This window comes from Lolium perenne, chromosome 1 (genome assembly GCF_019359855.2).
Source record: "Lolium perenne isolate Kyuss_39 chromosome 1, Kyuss_2.0, whole genome shotgun sequence".
Lineage (NCBI taxonomy): Eukaryota > Viridiplantae > Streptophyta > Magnoliopsida > Poales > Poaceae > Lolium > Lolium perenne.
In genome coordinates, this window is record NC_067244.2 from 35,659,097 (window position 1) to 35,679,691 (window position 20,595).

The window sequence follows — 20,595 nt, forward strand, 5'->3', positions numbered from 1 at the left end:
TTGATGCTACAACTGGCGTGTGGTTGATGGTGGTAATATTGCGAGCTGATCAGATGCAGTAAAACAGTAAACAAGCAGCGATTTCAGTATTTGGGAACAAGGCCTAGGGATTATACTTTCACTAGTGGACACTCTCAACATTGATCACATAACAAAATAGATAAATGCTATACTCTACACTCTGTTGTTGGATGATGAACACCACTAATTGCGTAGGATTACACGAACCCTCAATGCCGGAGTTAACAAGCTCCACAATATTCGATATTCATGTTTAAATAACCTTAGAATGCATGATAGATCAACACAACTAAACCAAGTACTAACATAGCATGCACACTATCACCATCACACTATGAAGGAGGCATAGATCACATCAATACTATCATAGCAATAATTAACTTCATAATCTACAAGAGATTACAATCATAACCTACGCCAAGTACTACACGATGCACACACTGTCACCATTACACCGTGCAGGAGGAATAGAGTACTTTAATAACATCACTAGAGTAGCACATAGATTAATAGTGATACAAAGCACATTGCAATCATAAAGAGATATAAATAAGCACTTCACTATGCTATCCATAACAGTGAATAAGTATTCTGTGAAATATAGCCTAAGAGACCCACACGGTGCACACATTGTCACCTTTACACACGTGGGGCAAGGCGTCTCCGGAGATCACATAAGTAAAATCCACTTGACTAGCATAACGACATCTAGATTACAAGCATCATCATATGAATCTCAATCATGTAAGGCAACTCATGAGATTATTGTATTGAAATACATAGGGAGAGAGATTAACCACATAGCTATCGGTACAGCCCTTAGCCTCGATGGAGAACTACTACCTCCTCATGGGAGACAGCAGCGTTGATGAAGATGGCGGTGGAGATGGCAGCGGTGTTGATGGAGAAGCCTTCCGGGGGCACTTCCCCGTCCCGGCGGCGTGCCGGAACAGAGACTTCTGTCCCCCAGATCTTGGCTTCACGATGGCGGCGGCTCTGGAAGGTTTCTCGTACCGTGGCTTTTCCGTATCGAAGATTTAGGTCAGGGACCTTTAAATAGGCGAAGAGGCGGAGTCGGAGGGCTGACGAGGCTGTGACACACTAGGGGGCGCGGCCCACCCCCTGGCCGCGCCGACCTATCATCTGGGGCCCACAGGGCCCTCCTCTGGTGGCTCTCGGGTGTTCTGGAAGCTTCGTGTGATTCTAAGATGATGGGCGTTGATTTCGTCCAATTCCGAGAATATTTCCTTACTAGAATTTCTGAAACCAAAAACAGCAGAAAACAGGAACTGGCACTTCGACATCTCGTTAATAGGTTAGTTCCGAAAAACGCATAAAATCATCATAAAGTATGTACAAAACATGCAGGTATTGTCATAAAACAAGCATGGAACATAAGAAATTATCGATACATCGAAGACGTATCAAGCATCACTAGTAGTACCCCTAAACCCTCAAATATGTAAAAATAACCGCTTTTTTACAGTTTTCGGCGAGAAAAAAATGTAGACTAGAACCCCTAAACCCCTAAAAAGATTAGAGGTCCAACCCCTACTCCCCCTTCCAACCTGTAGAAGTGAGGGTTGGGGAGGCCAAACTGCCCCAACCCGCACTCCTCTTTCAACTCGCACGGGAGGGATTTTTCACCGGCCCAACCTCCCGCGTCCGCCACCGCCCGCCGCTCGCCGCCATTCCGGCCGCCTCCCGCCTCCCCTCGACGCGCGCCGGCCGCCGCGAGCTCCCCGCCCATGGATCCGCGCCTCCCGCCGCCCGCCGCCCGTGGTTCCGCGCCGCCCCGCCGCCCGCTCAACCGCCGCCGATAGCCGCGCGCCCGCCTCCCCGCCGCCCGTCGCCCGCGTCATCCCGAGCCGCCCGCCGCCCCGCGTCGCGTCATCCCGAGCCGCCCGGCCCTCCCGCCGCCGCCGCCCGACCGGCCCCGCCCCAACCGGCCACGGCTCACCCCGGTATGCCCCTTTTGTTTTATTTTTGATATTTTTTCTTTTAGATTCATTGTTGGAAACTCATATTTTGTTGTTGTTGTATTATGTAGATGGACATCGACGATACGGCGTCGTTGTCCGATGATTCCGGTTGGTCATCGTCGGATGATTCGGATATTGAGGAGTTGCTTCAAGACGACGATGTCGAGATGATGAGCCTCCTCATCGACGTGCAAGAGTTTGAAGACCGCAAGAAACTGATGGATCAGAGGAGAGGGTCGAAGATGGGGCGAGTCACCATCTACCGGAACCGCGCTCTCGGCCACGAGCAATTGATGCACGACTGCTTCGCGGAGGTACCAACATACCCACCACGCCTCTTCCGGAGAAGGTACCGAATGCGCCGTAGTTTGTTTGTGAAGATTGTGGGCGATTGTGTGCTCGCCTCAGATTACTTCAAGCGTCGTAGATCCGCCGCCGGTATCATGGGGTTTAGTGGGTACCAAAAGATATCGGCGGCAATGCGGTTGCTCGCCTATGGCATACCCGCGGACTACACTGACGAGTATCTTCGTATTGGACAAGATACAACCACGAAGTCCGTCCGTAGGTTTGCAAAATTGGTCATCCGGTTGTATGGTGATGTGTATCTTCGAGCACCCAACGAAGAAGATACAAAGAGATTGATGGAGATGAATGAAAAAAGGGGATGTCCGGGGATGCTTGGTAGTCTTGATTGCATGCATTGGACATGGAAAAATTGTCCAAAGGCATGGCAAGGCATGTATTGCGGTAAAAGCCGTGATGCAACCATTGTGCTTGAGGCCGTGGCATGGGAGGACACATGGATTTGGCATGCATTTTTTGGTTTGCCGGGCACACTCAATGATATCAATGTGCTCAATAGGTCTCCTTTGTTTGCAAGATTAGTTTCCGGGGATGCTCCTACTTGCAACTACAAGGTCATGAACAATGAGTACTCAATGGGATACTATCTCACCGATGGCATTTATCCCGAGTGGGCAACTCTTGTGAAGTCCATCAAAGAGAAAAATGGGGTGCCATTAACCAAAAAAGAGGCTCTTTTCACCAAGGCACAAGAGGCAGCCCGCAAGGATATTGAGAGAGCTTTCAGTGTTTTGCAAGCAAGGTTTGCCATAGTTCGGGGTTCAGCTCGTTTTTTGGACAAAAAAACCTTGGAGAACATCATGAAATGTTGTGTGATTCCACACAACAAGATCCTTGAGGATGAGAGAGGGTTAAACCTGCCTTCTTTCTATGACAATGTTGGTACCTGTGTGCAACCGGAAAGAAACAGTTCTCGCGTACAAGCTTTTCTTGAAGCACATCGTCAGATTGAGAATGAAAAGACTCATGCCCAGCTCCGGGATGATCTAGTAGAGCACCACTGGCAGTTGGATGGGCGGCGCCAAGGCCAATGATCTACCATTGTTTTACTTTTCTATGTCCTATTTGATTCGAAAAACATTGTTGTAATAACTTAAATGATTTTATTATGTGCTTGAAAGTACTATTCGGTGTTGTAATAATAATTAGAATGATTATTGTTTCTTTCAAACTGTTATTGAGATGATGAAATTTGTGATATGTCATATGACAGTTTGAAGGGTTGGGCTTGGGGCAAAGACTAGAACCCTCAAACCCAACCCTTCCGTTATAAGGGTTGGGTTTGAGGGTTATAAGGGTTGGGTTTGAGGGTTCTAGTCTTTGCTCCAGTTTTTCAACCTCTAAACGTGTCAAAAAATGCCCATTCTCAACCCTTAAAATGGTTTAAAGGTTTAAGGGTTTAGGGATACTACTAGTGATGCTCTTAGCTAGTGAGGTTACAAGGGCATGCATAGTGTTATCGATGATGATCCCTCTATGCGACTCCACGGACCTAGGCCTTGCATCCACCGCACGATCTAATGGTGTAGTTTAGCAGCTAGATCAAGTCAGGTCATTATCTACTCTTGCGTGCGACATCTGATCTTACCCATTTTCTACCGACGTACGTAATAGAGTCACCGATCGAGTCGTGCCGCGTCTATCGGCAAGTGCATGTGGGCCCCACGGTTATCCTTCTCACCTACTACGACCACAGCTAGCTCACATGGTACTATATATAGAGAGACGAGTACGACGCAAAGGGTCGCACACAGACAAGCCTAACCGAGCAACGGGAAGTTCAATTGAGGTAGCAGCTATGGGGTTCGCGGTGACGAGGACGAGCAGGTCGCTGGTGGCGCCATCGTCACCGACGACGGCGGCAGGGGTGACGCTCCCGCTATCGGCGCTGGACCGCGTGCCGGGGCTGCGCCACCTGGTGCTCTCGCTCCACGTGTTCGACGGCGCCACCGCGGACAGGAAGGGCACGCCGGCGAGGGTGGTGCGTGAGGCGCTGGGGAAGGCGCTGGTGGACTACTACCCGTTCGCCGGGCGGTTCGTGGAGACGGAGGGCGGGGAGGTGCGGGTGGCGTGCACCGGCGAGGGCGCGTGGTTCGTGGAGGCGACGGCGGCGTGCGGGCTGGAGGAGGTGCGGCACCTGGACCACCCCATGGCCATCCCCAAGGAGGAGCTGCTGCCGGAGCCGGCGCCCGGCGTGTCGCCGCTCGACATGCCGCTCATGATGCAGGTACCAACGCACATACTCCGCTCGAGGTTTATTATGAGCATGCGTGCGCAGGATACCTAGTTCAGGCTACATGACCTGCACATCATACGCTATCCAAGCTAGGTTCAAAAGTAGCACTCCACACAGCTTGCACCCGCAAAGTCGATCGAGACAGACGGTGAAAGGTGATGGTTAATTGCCTTTACATAATTAACCCCGCAATTTTTTTACCTTTACACATTTTCATATGCAAAAAAGCTACTAGTATTTCTATATTGGTAGATGAGCTCCAATAGATGAAAAAACGGGAATACACACATGGTTCGTATATGCGTGAGAAGTTTCGGTAGAAACCTCTTTATTTTATTAGCTATAGAAAAAAAGGGTGTGGCTAGTCCATAGTCGACTAGGAACTAATAATCTGACGGGCCGGAGTATTTTTATTAGTGGTATTCCTACTTACAACTAAAAAAGCTCATTTGCAATTTAACTTTCTACTGAAAAAACCTACTAGTACCGGCCGTCACTAGTCCTTTTTGTTTGAGTTGACATCTCTACTAGTACCGGCCGTCACTTCATCAATTTTAAAATCTATTTAATCAAAACTTTGGACTCTGTCTTTTGGAGAGGCTTAAATAGGTAAGTTGTACGTACATTTATGTAGGATTTGGTGCACATGGGCACCAGTGCTCCCTCCACTTTCAGCTTTTTGAAAATTTCAAACCCTCACACTTCTATGTTTTCAAAAATTATGGTGTTAAATATGTGGATAGATATGTTCATGAGAAGTGTATGCAAAAAAAGTCCTAGTAAAAAATACTTTAAATTTTAGGAAATACAAAAAAAGAAATTTCTGACAATTTCAAAATAAATAGTATTTTTAACGAGACTTTTTTATATACATCTCACCTGTATCTATCTATCTATATATTTAACGTCATAATTTTTTGAAACATAGAAAAGTGAAATTTTAAAGTTTTCAAAAATCTGAAAGGGAGGAGAGCACTTGTGCCCATGTGTCAAAGACACTTTTCGCATTTATGTACGTATATATAAGTGTGTGAGTTTATATTATGCTTCGAAATAAAAGTTGGAGTACTATGACACGAGCAAATGCAGTCATAGTACTCCAACTTCGAGCAAACGAGCACTCATTTAACTCGTCGAACTTCGAGCTTTTTGTCCAGCCCTGCATGTAGGACATATTCCATGTACTAATGCCTTTCAAATAGAGCGAAGGATATCTGGCTACCTTTTTGTTGGCATCTTATTCGAGTTATTAGGAAATTATTAATCTAATTGTCCAGTCGACATCACGTATCTTCAGTCCTGAGGAGAAAACGTATGCGTCGGTAGGTGACGTGCAAAACAACACGGGAGACACACTGTGCAACGACGACGACAGATGATAGATCGATGTGGACATGGAGCTCAGTCACGGGTAGCTGGGCAGTGGAGATCACTAGCTGAAAGCAGAAAGCTACTACACCAGATCAGTTGGAGGTCATCAAAGTGGAGAATGTAGAGTGGAGACTCGAGATCGATCCACCACCCACCACCACGCGCGCACCACCTTCTTGTTTTTAGAGATGTGCAATGCATCCATCTTTGCTCTTCCTGTTAAATGACAAAACTAGAGATGCACATATGCATGCTATGCTGCATGTCCACCACACCTGGTTCCATGAATCACATGCATGACAGCATGGGCATATGGAGCATGCAGATGTCATGCTTTTGCACAAGATATGCACCAATCTTTTGGAGCACGAAATGTTGCCTGCGCTGCCTTTTCTTACGTACGTGTTGGATAATCATGAAGCATGGTTTGCTGGTTGGCCTCCGGTTGTGAGCATCTCCAATAGTGCAACCACTACCCGGAGATAAGGGAAAAAGATATGAGTAGTAGCTCCCTTGATGTATTTTTTATACTTTATTTGGGGTGCTTTGTACTTCTCTTCTTCTTCTTAGCTTCTATAATATAGATTTGGATTCTTCACGCGAAAAAAAAACACATTTTGGAAGCAATCGATGTATATGAGGTTGAGGCGTCAAGCCCGGCGAGCAAGTACCTCCCACCTCCCATAAAAATGCAAGTTTTCTATATAATTTTTACCACTCCCTACAGTGTTGACCAGCCGTAAAAATAATAGTTTCTATTACCCAAAACATTAAATTGATACTACTATTAGACCCTATGTCTGTTTTTATTACCCTGCACTCACTGTTCACACAAAGTCAAAAATATTATGTTTGACCAAATATAGGTGAAAATATGTTAGTATCAATAATACAAAATTAGTATTATTAGAATAAACATAAAATATATGTTTATACTAATATTTTATGGTATTATAAATATTTATAATTTTCTTCAATCATCATAAAATGTACTTCTATATTATCATTTTTTAGGTATTCTAGATATGTTTAAAAAAATTACACAGTTGGTCAGATTTTATAAGGTTTGAATTTAAAAGAGCACGAGACACGTAAGCAAAATAAAAGGTGTATTTAAACGGAATATGGTTTCATATTGTATAATCATTCCTATGCAAGGCAACATGTTTGCACGCCTCCAAGGCTATATCGCTATCATAACACGCATATGAAGTCGATTAACCTAGTGGAAGCAAGAGCAAGAGTCGTTGCATCGGTGAAAAATAGCCTGATTTAACCAACCGAGATGATCAGTTGGACCTGCACGCGACCATATTGTATTGTTGGGTCACATTCTAATTTGGATGAGTAGTCGGGTAGTAGGTCGGGACTCGGGAGAGTGGATCATATGGATCGACCAAGTAGCTCTCATTGACCGCGAGCGGATCATTCTTGACTGTGTGTTTACCTACTACGTACACGTATACCAACTTGAAAACCAGAGCTCGCTTGCCACCTTTCGCAGATTGGACATGCTTAGCGCAAATATTATATGCTTAACTTACCCATCACTTGTCCATTTCATTAAGCTGGCAGAGAGTATTAGATATATATAGAGATTCATATTGGAAAACAAGAGCATAAGAGTTAGACGGGGTGACTATACGCTGCTTACGATAATCTGTACTGCTTCGATGACCAATCTTGTGGTGCGGTGCAGTTCAGGCTAACACGTGGACGTTTGATCTGCAGTGTCATACGAAAATCGGAAGTGTTGTGTACTTGTGTCCTATGCATAGCATCACTCAAAGTAAGATCCAAAGTGCCAGATAGGAGTAGAAGACAAACAGAACGCGTAATGGTCTACACCACACTCAGCGGAGTTGCGACAGTTGAAGTGGCAGGCATCTAGGCCCATCATAAATCTGCAAAATTGCTAGCCGACCGGCTGCTAGCTGCTGGGGGAGCTATCAAGAGTACTCTTCCCCTTTAATTTCCTTCGCAATCGATCGAGCACCTACTTCACCTTTAGTTTCCCTCATAATCTTACACTTTAGTTCATTAGACTAGATAAGTAATCCGTAAAACATGCCCAAACAAGTGTATTGCTTTTCTTAAAAAGAGAAACATAATTTGTATTTGGGAAATCAATGTGGGTTTGATCGTCTTTCGCTTTTGTCCTGGCCTCCCAATCAATATCTTCTTTTCTGGTGTCATGTCGTACTTAGGCTAGCCTGACCTAAAAGAAACACCTACTCTACCGGCTAAGAGTGGGACTTAACATCCATCAATCATGCATGCCTCTTGGGCTCGTAGCTCCTGATATGTATTTAGGGAAGAATATTCTTTGTACGGTGCAAGATCACTGAAAGTTGCACGTCGGTATGTGTGCTACTACTATGTGACACACTTTCTGTGCCATGCATACTGACATAATACATATGGGCTCCCCACTAATATTAGATAGTTTTAGAATTAATTCAACTTATATTAACGCGTGTATTATGTTGGAGAACCACATAACATATTATATTTTGAGATAGACGGAGAGTACATGATCGTCGTCGTTGCAATCTCTACCTCTTTCCGTTTTTTATGATTTTAATTAGAAAATAAACTAAAACCACGACAATCTGGGACCGATCTACCATCCAAAAAACCTGGGCTGGAGGGAGGAGCCGATTCGGGCTGCGGTGACCGCTTTCTAGCTAGCCGTATAAAGTTTTTTTTTCTTGCAAAACGCAGTGCATACATAGAGGCTCACATATACGCACATGCGCTCACCTCTATAAACGTACGCACGCACACACTACTCCTATGAGCATCTCTGAGAGACTGCGTCGAAGAAACTTTATCTGATGGGTCTTGAGATTGACAAAATCATCACCTGTCAACGAGAACATCGAGTAAAAATATTTCATTTTTAACGAGACACCAAAATATCAAACCTGTAGTTTAAATTCCGGTGTGCTAGGGTGCTACTGCCCTCGCTAGCCGTACAAAGTTACAAACTTTTTATGGACACACCAAGTCACCAACTACGTTACGTACGTACGTGTTGGGTTAAGCCGTTACCCATATGTACTTCTTCGTTGGTTGGCAATTGGCATTGACTTCCGGTTGCTGATATATAGTGGAAGTGAAGATGCATTTGTGTTGTGAGTTGTGACGCGGGGAAAGAGGCAAGTGTGGAGTTATCCCACAGAATCAGCTGTGGCTTCCAGTGCGGGAGTTGTTGGACCGTCGGTGAAAAGAACAGGCAAGATTAGTTTATAGTAAATCTGATATTGGTGAGAGGAGTCAATCCGTCAGGTTGCTCTCACTGCTAAAACCATGCTGCCCACCTCCGATCGATTTCAGCCTTATACAGTTACGTAGTAGAATGTGTTGGGTCACTGTGCTGGCAGTCTGGCACCTACATCCCTTCAAATATTGTTTGTACGGAGTGGTGTTTTGCCACATGGTAGCTTATGCTTCTTCTATTTTAAAATACATGATACCCATATTTTGAAATTTTTAAAAATGAAAACGAAAAATTTGCACGTGTATCTTAATTGCCTACACATAGTAACACAGATTTTGTTAATTCTCAAGCCTGGACTGATCCTTGAGGTGTAATGGCAGGTGACGGAGTTCAGCTGCGGCGGCTTCGTGGTGGGCCTGATCTCGGTGCACACGATCGCCGACGGCCTGGGCGCCGGGCAGTTCATCAACGCGGTGGGGGACTATGCGCGCGGCCTCTCAAAGCCCCGCGTCTCCCCGGTCTGGGCCCGCGACCTGGTGCCGGACCCTCCCCGGATGCCGGCGCCGCCGCCGAAGCTGGAGCTGCTGGACCTCCGCGGCCACACCGTGGACTTCAGCCCGGACCACATCGCCATGATCAAGGCCGACTTCTTCGCCTCCACGGGGCAGCGCTGCTCCGCCTTCGACGTCTGCGTCGCCAAGACGTGGCAGTCCCGCACCCGCGCCCTCGTCCTCTCCGGCTTCGGCGACGACAGCCCCGTCCACGTCTGCTTCTTCGCTAACACGCGCCACCTGATGCTCGCCGGCGCCGGGGCCGGGTTCTACGGCAACTGCTTCTACCCGGTGACGGTGACGTGCGTGAGCGGGGAGGTGGCGGCGGGGGAGGTGGTGGACGTGGTGCGCACGGTGAGGGACGCCAAGGCGCGGCTCGCCGGCGACGTGGCAAGGTGGGCTGTGGGAGGGTTCGCGCAGGACCCCTACGAGCTGAGGTTCACGTACGACTCGCTCTTCGTCTCCGACTGGACTCGGCTCGGCTTCCTCGAGGCGGACTACGGGTGGGGCGCGCCGACGCACGTCGTGCCGTTCTCGTACCACCCGTTCATGGCCGTCGCTGTGATCGGCGCGCCGCCGGTGCCAAAGGTGGGCGCCAGGGTGATGACCATGTGTGTCGAGGAGGCGCACCTGCCCGAGTTCAGGGACCAGATGAATGCCTTCGCCTCCGCCGCCGGCAAGTGACAAGGTGATCGTGCACCGTCGTCGATCCACACCCAGTGAATTGATCACGTCTGCAGTGCAGTGCAATCAAGCTCTTATACTGTTAGTAGTACAAAAACAACTTTTATACACCTGTCGGAATGGCCTATCGGTGTGTCGTGTGTGTAATTTGCTTTGCTTCACTTCTGCTAACGGATTTGGCGCAATACTAGAAGCGCGCTCGAACGAGCTTTCTACGGACATATGGGAGGAAATGTGGCCTCGCGCGTATGAGACGACCAATGTATGTATACCTTATCTCAAGGTGCACTCGAAGAATATAGATGAAATAAATGACTATATGATTTTACTACCATGTCTATCTGGCCTTGTCATCTGCGAAAATGCTGTAGGGAGTACCCTGCAATTATCATTCATGAACGAGAGGTCTTGGAAAAAAAACGTCTCATCATCGTTTCGCCACGCGAGTAAAAAAAAGCGACCCAGCCGCCGCTCCCCTTGTCAACCACCATTCCCCCTACCGCTGCAGGAGGAGGTTGCCGGACGACTCACGATAGCGGGGCGGCCTTACCCACTTTTTTTCTTGAAGCCTTGGCGGTCTTCGCTCCCTCATCATCCTCGATTTATCTCCGAGATCAACAACTTGACTTGGTTCGACCGCCTCGCTGCTCTTGTCGTGCACAGAGACAACATGTGTGGCTCGTGGATGTGCACCTTCATTAGATCAATAGATGTACGACTGAGATTAGTGTACGGATTCATAGCATAAAAAACAAAAAAATTCCTACCACAAGAAGGAATAACAAGCCAAGATCAAATCTAGTAGATGGTAACAATGAGGTGAAGATCAACATACCCTCGAAGATCGCTAAGCGTTAACGAGATAAATCTCGTGGTTGATGTAGTCGATCACTTGCCGCTTTCAAAAGCGCGTAGAAGATTGATACGTTGCAAACGTATCTATAATTTTTGATGCTACATGCTTGTTTTGCACCAATTCCAACATTATAGGCACTTTGAATCATATTATCTCATTATTTGGACAAACATATTAACAAGTGCCTGCCAGTTTATGTTTATTATGTCTGTTTATTGCAGAAATAGTCCAAAAATGAAAGTGCTCGAAAAAATCTGGAAAATTCACCAAAATTCTTATTACCAGAAGACTCCGGGAGCCAGAAGGGGAGTGCCGGGAGAGCCACAGGGTGACTATACAGGTGTCAGGCGCGGCCTGGGCCCTGGCCGCCCCTGGCCCATGTACTGGCGCCACGGGCAGCCTCTCGCGTCGCCTCTTCGCCTATAAGAAGCTCCTGACCCTAAAACTTACGAGGCGTAACTTTTCCGTGCAAGAAGAGCTCTGTAGCCGCCGCCAACGCCGAAACCATGTTTAGGGGGATAGAACTCAGTTCCGGCACCCTACCGGAGCGGGAAAGTGCCACAGGAGCCATCGCCATCGACTCCACCGCCATCTCCAACACCTTTGCTGACTCCCATGATAAGGAGGGAGTAGTTCTCCCTCGGGGTTGAGGGGCCGTACCGGTAGCTATGTGGTTTCTCTCTCTCTCATGATATGATCTTTTATGTGATCGTGGGCTTTGTAATCTAGATGTTGCTGTGCTACTCTAGTGTTTTATCATATGAACTTTGGGGTCAGCGTGATCGCTGTATGTACCATGTGTGGCTCCCTTATGAATTGTGTAATGTTAGTTCCTCCTATGAATGCTCAAAGTGACAGCGTGGGGTGTTCATGGTACTTGGGGCTGCATCTTGAGGTGTGCTTTTATAGCCCATGCACGATGAGTTTGTGTTCTTTATCCAACAAGAAAGTGTTTCGTAGTAGCATGATGAAGTGCTTATATTTACATCTAATTATGATTGCAATGTTGAGAGTTGCCACTAGTGAAAGTATGATCCCTAGGCCTTGTTTCTGAATACTGCAAACACTGCTTATTTACTGTTTTACTGCATGTTATTTCCTGCAATATTTATTTCAGATCGCAATTACCGTTTACCACCATCTATACCACATGCGTTTTAATATCTCTTCGCCGAACTAGTGCGCCTATACATCTGACAAGTGTACTAGGTGTGTTGGGGACACTAGAGACTTTTTGTATCTTAATTGCAGGTTTGTTTGAGAGGAATATCTTTGACCTCTGCCTCCCTGAGTTCGATAAACCTTGGGTAATCCACTTAAGTGAAACTTGCTGTTGTTCTACAAACTTCTGCACTTGGAGACCCAACACTGTCTACAAGAATAGAAGCGTGCGTAGACATCAAGCTATTTTCTGGCGCCGTTGCCGGGGAGGTGAGCGCTTGAAGATATTTCCTTTAGATTCTGCAATTTTATCTTTTTGTTTCTTGTTTTTATTTTCACTTATTCGGCTTAATGGAAAACATAAACATAATTATGGAACTTTTATATCATGATGATAACAATGATATTAGTATGAATTCTTTGAACACCATTATTGCTAATTATATGGAAAAGTCTAAGCTTGGGGATGTTGGTATTGATGAGCATGCTATTTTTAGTCCCCCAAGCACGAAGGAGAAAATTTTATTTGATGATACAATGCTTCCTATATATGATGATTGCAATGATGAATATGATATTTTCAGTACACCTACTATTGAGGAGGAAATTAATTAATGATTTCAATTTGCCTCCTATATTTGATGATTATGGTGATGAGAATAATAATGATAGCTATTTTTGTTAAATTTGCTCCCAATACTATTAATAATGACTATGCTTATGTGGTGAGTAATAATTATATTATGCAAGTGAATCATGATAAGAATGTTTTATGTGATAGTTATATTGTGGATTTCATCAAGGATGCTACTGAAATTTATTATAAGAAAGGGAAACATGGCTATATGCATCTCAATAATATAATAATATTAAGTTTCCCCTCTTTATGTTGAAATTTTTGAAGCTCCACTTATTTTGTCTTGCTATGCTAGCCGCTTTGTGCTTCATTGACTTGTTTTTCTACAAGATTACTCTTCATATGAAGTGGGTTAGACTTAAATTTGTTTTATAGATGCTTCTAGATGCTCTCTTTTACCTTAATTCATATTACATACTAGAAGGATACCCCACGCGTTGCAGCGGCAATTTCTCTGATAACTCTATTTTGTAAAAAACAAAAGGATATAAGTTGAATGGAATAGGATGTTATTTGTAGGAACATGCATGATTCAATTGATGTAAATAGTCAAGAGGCTAACTTAAAAAACTGACTTGAAATGGTTATGTAGGTTGCGGCTAAAAGTTGATGATGTGGATAATTGGATGGCTTAAAAATAGATGATGTGGCTTGCATGTAGAGTATTAATGAATGTTAGTGGGGGATGACATGGATAATTGGATGGCTAATAGAATAGATGATGTGGATAGCTTGCATGTTGAGATAGACAACTTAAATGACCCTCTAGTGGGGTTTTGCTTTATAAGAGATATAGATGAGAGCATCATCAAATTACTGAGCCCATCTTAATGGCTATAAAGAAAAAACTCTTGGGAGATAACCCAATGTTTTTATTTCTGTTATTTTACTGTTTAGTTGAGTCTTGTAAGTCATTGCTACTGTAATGACCTCTCCTTATCATTTTTATTCTGTTTTTGTGCCAAGAGTAGTCTCTAATAGAAAGGAAGCAGTGTTTGGAATATTTGCAATTCTGAAACAGATTCTGTGCTGGTCATAAACAAAATTCTTAAAAATTTGCAGAACACTATTTTGAGATGCAAATTTTTGTGCTTATGCCCCACTATGTTAGCTAACTTTCTTTAGATAAGAATTTTTCGATTTGAGCAACAGAACTATTTCTTTAATTTCGATCTCTGCCTGCTGGTCTGTTTTGACAGATTTCTGCCATGTTTTGCATTTGCGTCTTATGCTTCGTCTTTTTGAGTTTTTTTGTGAAAAAGAGCTTTGGGAAGAAGTAGCTACAGTAGAATATATTAAAATGGATGTTTGATATGTGCCATTACTGAAGCCTTGCTGGTTTGGTATAATTTTTATTTGCACTAATGTTGCTAATCAATTGTGCTGAGTTTTCTATGGAGGAAGTTTTCAAGTGTAGAGAGAGAAGAATGATGCAAATAGATGAACAATGGAGAAAAGCTCAAGCTTGGGGATGCCCCCGTGGTCACCCAAAGAAATATTCAAGAGGTACAAGCGTCAAAGCTTGGGGATGCCCAAGGAATCCCCTCTTCATCAACAAAAAGCACCAGGTCATTTTTCAATGCGCTATATTTTTATTGCTTTATGTATTATGTGTTATTCCTGGAGCGTCTTTATTTTCTGTTGTGTGTGTTTGGTTTTCAATAAATAAGGACACCATCATCCTTTTATTTGTCTTGGAGAGAGACACGCTCCACCTGATTAACTCTCTGGTTTGATTGCTTATTATTCATGAGAGTGGTTTCAAATAAGTTAAATGGTGTTGGAAGAGTAGAGAAAAAAATTTCTTCGTGCATTATTAGATGCAAATGGAAGCTTGATGTTTTTGCGAGCTTACCAATTATGTGAGTATCATGAATCGTTTCAAATAGCTGAGAGTGTTTATTGTGCCATTAAGAGCTTAATGTATTGTTTTTAGTATAGAAAGCATTTTATAGCGGTGAAAATATCGGAAATTCATTTCGGCTCCCGGGTGCGTATGCTCCCTCTACTAAAAAATTATATTTCGAAATGTCGAAAAATTTGGACAAAAAATTCTACATGTACATCTTCATAATATACGTGCGTTCGTCAAGTTTCACGAAAAACCAATATTTTTTGTGGTCTATGTAAAAAAGAGAAAATTTATCTCGGTGAAAAGCATTATTTTTAGCACTGAATTTTGTCTTTTTTACACACGTCACATGATAAGTCGATTTTTTATGAAACGACTTTGTGAGCACGTAGCACGTGAAGATGTACGTTCGAAAATTTAGTTTTAATTTTTTTAAAATTTAAAATGTATATGGACCCATGTTCCAAAACACCGCTCCCTGAAAATATTCCCCTGCAAATGTTTCAATTAGGTCGACTTGGCGCATGCTTGCACCATGTTGTGACTATCAAATAGTAAATTTTGCCTCTATGATCATTTAGTTTTTGACTTGTGATATCACTTTATGCTTTGATCCATTCGTTTTGTTGTTATGCATGATTATGGCCATTATTGCTCTCTTAGATGGTCGCATCCAATCTTTTTGCTAGCCTCCATTTGTACTGAGTATGAGCTCTACTTGTCCATCCAACCACCATAAACCAAGTTGTTCCAGGCGTGTCCACCATATCTACCTATTTTGTGGTATTTCACTGCCACTCCGCAAGTGTTTACTTATGTGCTACCTTTAAAATTTCAAATCACTATCCGTTTTGTGTAACTTTTTGCTCATGGTAAATTTTGATTTTAATTCTTATAACACTTTTGTGCGGTAACCATGCTGACATGGGACGCCTTCATCATATCCTTTTGTTGATTATCATGTGAGTTGCCATGCATACTCATCTTGGCTGAAGTAAATGTGGTAAATTTTCCATGAGTTGCTTTATGCATAATTGTTAGAGAAGAACATTGGGCCGCTAACGAAAGCCATGCTTACATGGTGGAAGTTTCAGCTGGACTAAAACGCCTCAATCTCATGCGAGATAATATTGTTGTTGAATGCTTAAAGCATTAAAAAAAGAGGTAGTCCATGTCTGTTGTCTTTGTTTTCCCGGTATGGATGTTCTGGTTGAGATATTTCCAAGCTGAGATATCATAAGTGGAATTGTCTCCTAGATCCTTTGTACAAGAAGCAAGGAGGTACCCTTTTGTGACACTTGGTAGAAACATATGCATACGGTGATAATCTTTGGGAACACGAACTAAATAGGCCGAGGTGTGAGTACTATTAGTATATTGTGCATGAGACAAGCATTTTTATAAGAATTCCAATTGCATGAAATATTTTTCACTACCGTTGACTTGAGTGCACTTCTCAAATTACATTTTCAATATCTCTATGATTTCAAAATGAAAAGCTCTAGCACATGAGTAATTCCACCTGCCTCTCAAAGAGAGACTTTCTTTTACTTCCATGTTGAGTCTCCACTTTCTTGCTATATGGACCTTCTTATGAGAGCATAGTTGTCATTCTTAGTTTAATGTGAATGGTCCCAAGATTTTATTGATTGATTCATGATTATGGTATGACTTGTCTCAAATTACTTGTATCTAGTCACCCTTGAACTTTAAAGGTGTCCAAACATTTATGTTTTGCTTCATTATAAAGGACAAGCTGAGTACCACTTTATTATGTTTATACTATGCTCTAGACAATCACTTTACTTTTCCATGCACTTTATACATTGTCTTTTGTTTGATTTACTTTTCATGTTTCAGCATGGTTAGTGAGTTTATTGCAATATTATATCTACCATGTTTATGTTATCATACTATGGTCCTAGCTCTACGTGGTTTTACTACTGAATGATCATGATTGTGTGACGGCATGTCACCTAAAAAATTATTGTTTGATATCACTTACCTACTCGGGACGAGAAGGAGTTAATCTTGGGGATGTTGATACGTTGCAAACGTATCTATAATTTTTGATGATCCATGCTTGTTTTGCACCAATTCCAACATGTTTTATAGGCACTTTGTATCATATTATGTCATTATTTGGACTAACATATTAACAAGTGCCACAGTGCCAGTTTCTGTTTATTATGTCTGTTTATTGCAGAAATAGTCCAAAAATGAAAGTGCTCGGAAAAATCTGGAAAATTCACCAAAATTCTTATTCATCAGAAGACTCCGGGAGCTAGAAGGGGAGTGCCGGGAGAGCCACAGGGTGGCTATACAGGTGCCAGGCGCGGCTGGGCCCTGGCCGCCCCTGGCCCATGTACTGGCGCCTCGGGCACCCCTTTTTCCGTGGAAGAAGAGCTCTGTATCCGCCGCCAACGCCGTAACCAAGTTTCGGGGGACAGAACTCTATTCCGGCACCCTGTCGAAATGGGGAAGTGCCCCCGGAGCCATCACCATCGACTCCACCGCCAACTCCAACACGTTTGCTGACTCCCATGATGAGGAGGGAGTAGTTCTCCCTCGGGGCTGAGGGCCCATACCGGTAGCTATGTGGTTTCTCTCTCTCTCTCTCTCTCTCTCTCTCTCTCGTGATATGATCTTTTATGTGATCTTGGGCTTTGTAATCTAGATGTTGTTGTGCTACTCTAGTGTTTTATCATATGAACTTTGGGGTCAGCGTGATCACGGTATATATGTACTGTGTGTGGCTCCCTTATAAATTGTGTAATGTTAGTTCCTCCTATGAATGCTCAAAGTGACAGCGTGGGGTGTTCATGGTACTTGGGGCTGCATCTTGAGGTGTGCTTTTATAGCCCATGCACGATGAGTTTCTGTTCTTTATCCAACAAGAAAGTGTTTCGTAGTAGTATGATAAAGTGCTTATATTTATATCAATTATGATTTCAATGTTGAGAGTGGCCACTAGTGAAAGTATGATCCCTAGGCCTTGTTTCCGAATACTGCAAACACCGCTTATTTACTGTTTTACTGCATGTTATTTCCTGCAATATTTATTTCAGATCGCAATTACCGTTTACCACCATCTATACCACCTGCGTTTTAATATCTCTTCGCCGAACTAGTGCGCCTATACATCTGACAAGTGTATTAGGTGTGTTGGGGACACAAGAGACTTTTTGTATCTTAATTGCAGCTTTGTTTGAGAGGAATATCTTTGACCTCTGCCTCCATGCGTTCGATAAATCTTGGGTAATCCACTTAAGGGAAACTTGCTGTTGTCCTACAAACCTCTGCACTTGGAGGCCCAACACTGTCTACAAGAATAGAAGTGTGCCACAATCGGGCAGCACCTCCGCACTCGGTCACATGTACGGTGTTGATGACAACATCCTTCTCCCCGTTGCACCGGGCAACAGATGTAGTAGATCCTTCTCGGAATCTCGCCAACACGACGGCGTGGTGACGGTGGTGGTGGAGATCTCCGGCAGGGCTTTGCCGTAAGCACCACGGGAGAAATATTGAAGAGGGAGTAGCTTGGGTTTGGGAGAGGGGGTACCTGGGGCGCCGTCCTTGGGTGCCCTTGGTGGTGCGGCTGGCTTGGTGTGGACGGCCCCCTCCCCTCTCATCCTCTTTATATAGGTGGAACTTCTAGGGTTGCTCCAAAACCACTTTGGAGTCCAACTCCAAAACTTACCATAATGGGGAAACCTAGGTCAAGTGGGATTGCTCCCTTTCCTTGCTGCTTGGCCGGCCAAGGTGGTGGAGTCCACCATGGACTCCACCTTCCCTCTTGGTTGGCCGACTAAGGATGGTGGAGTCCAACCGGGACTCCGTCTTCCATAGTGATTAATTTTGGATGTTTCTAGAACTTTCTAGTACCTTCCATAAATGCACCGGATCATTCCCAAACTTGGAAAGTGACTTCCTATAAATGAATCTTATTCTCCAGACCATTGCTAGAACTTCCCGTGATGTCCTGGATCCCATCCGAGACTCTGAACAATATTTGAACTCCATTCCATATCTACTTAAAACGATATCAAACCGTAAGTGTGTCGCCCTACGGTTCGTGAACTATGCAGACATGATCGAGACTCTTCTCCGATCAACAATTAATAGCGGGACCTGGAGATCCATAATAGCTCCCACATATTCAACGATGACTTCGTGATCGAAAGAACCATTTACATACGATATCGATTCCCTTTGTCTCGCGATATTTAACTTATCCGAATTTTGATCGTCGGTATCTCTCACTACTAGGGAAAAGCCTATAGGTGGAGGCAAGTGGTGCCGGCGCACCACCTTGGACATGCGCCGGTGGAAAGGGTTGCCGGCGCACCACTTTGCAGCCGCGCCGGCGATGAGGGACTACTGCCGGCGCACCTCCGGGAAAGACGCGCCGGGGAAACATCCTAGCATGGCCGCAGTCGATTCGGGCCAGGCCCAAGAATTATTGCCGGCGCACCGGCCCAGTGGTGCGCCGGTGGAAAATTTGCTATTGCCGGGGCACCCCTGGGCCGGTGCGCCGCAATGATTCTTGGGCCTGGCCGGGGTGATATAGCCGAAAGGGCTATGTGCTGCCGGCGCACCAGCCCAGGTGCGCCGGCGTAACCTGGCGATTATTTCTGCTCAACAACCACTCCCCCACTACTACCACTCCACTCCTCCACACAAACCCGAGCCTTCTCCCAACCCAGCTCATTTTTGCCCATTTCTATCCCCAATTTCACCAATTTGACCAAACAAAATCATATTTTTTGAGCAAATCTTCCCTTCCTACATGCATCTCCCACATCCCCCTATGTAGATCTAGATCTACTATCCCGCATTGACCGCTCAATCTAGATCTAGATCTAGAAAGTCGGCTTCCATACGCCATTGTCGCGGCGCGTCGTCTCGATCTTATTGACGAATATATCAAACAAATAGGTGATTAATGAACAAATTAAGGAATGAAATCGATGTATGTTGGACATTTGAAGAAAAGCTCTCGTGTGTGGCATATATATATGTTGTGCTTGTGCTTGTGTGTGTGTTGGCGTTGAAAATTAGTTGCCAACGTTGCGCCGAAATGTTGATTCTTCAAGTTTCCGTTTCGGCACATTTCTGGCGCTCCTATGTCCTACCGTGTAGGAAGGTCATGCCGAAATTTTCCGTGAAAACTACCGACGGATGCATGGTTCTAATGAATTATGTAATCTTACCATGCAGGCGATAATGGTTATCGAGATGAGTGAAAGCATCGTGATGAGATATCTGAAACACGCGATCATCGACATGTATGAAAATAACCGCACGGAGGTATTGTGTCCGTGCGGAGATGCAAACGAGGGAAATGGTTTGACCCGTATTCAGGCAAATTGCAGGGGCACCTGCTCACTAATGGTTTCATGCATGGACACACTCAATGGATGAGTGATGATGGCGCGGAGGTCAATGGGGCGACGGCGGCAGGTGGTAAAAATGGCCGGCAAGAAGGAGGGCATCATGATATTGATGACGATGAAGAGTTTGTCGCACAGACGATAACCTTGACGACGACAATAACCTTGACGACGACGAAGAGGTGCCGCTAGCTTCGATCGTGCGGGACCCTCATCTTCAAGATCTGCTTCTCGAAAAGACGAAAGGCGCCAAGCGGAA

At 44.5% G+C, this 20,595-nt stretch overlaps 1 protein-coding gene across 1 annotated transcript; it reads left to right on the forward strand.

Moving 5' to 3' along the window:
- Positions 1–4,108: 4,108 nt before the first annotated feature.
- Positions 4,109–10,651, forward strand: LOC127346728 (acyl transferase 4). Its single transcript, XM_051373002.2, has 2 exons — positions 4,109–4,596; positions 9,580–10,651. Exons 1-2 carry the CDS (start codon positions 4,168–4,170, stop codon positions 10,432–10,434), a joined length of 1,284 nt encoding a protein of 427 aa, XP_051228962.1. The 5' UTR covers positions 4,109–4,167; the 3' UTR covers positions 10,435–10,651.
- Positions 10,652–20,595: the final 9,944 nt, after the last annotated feature.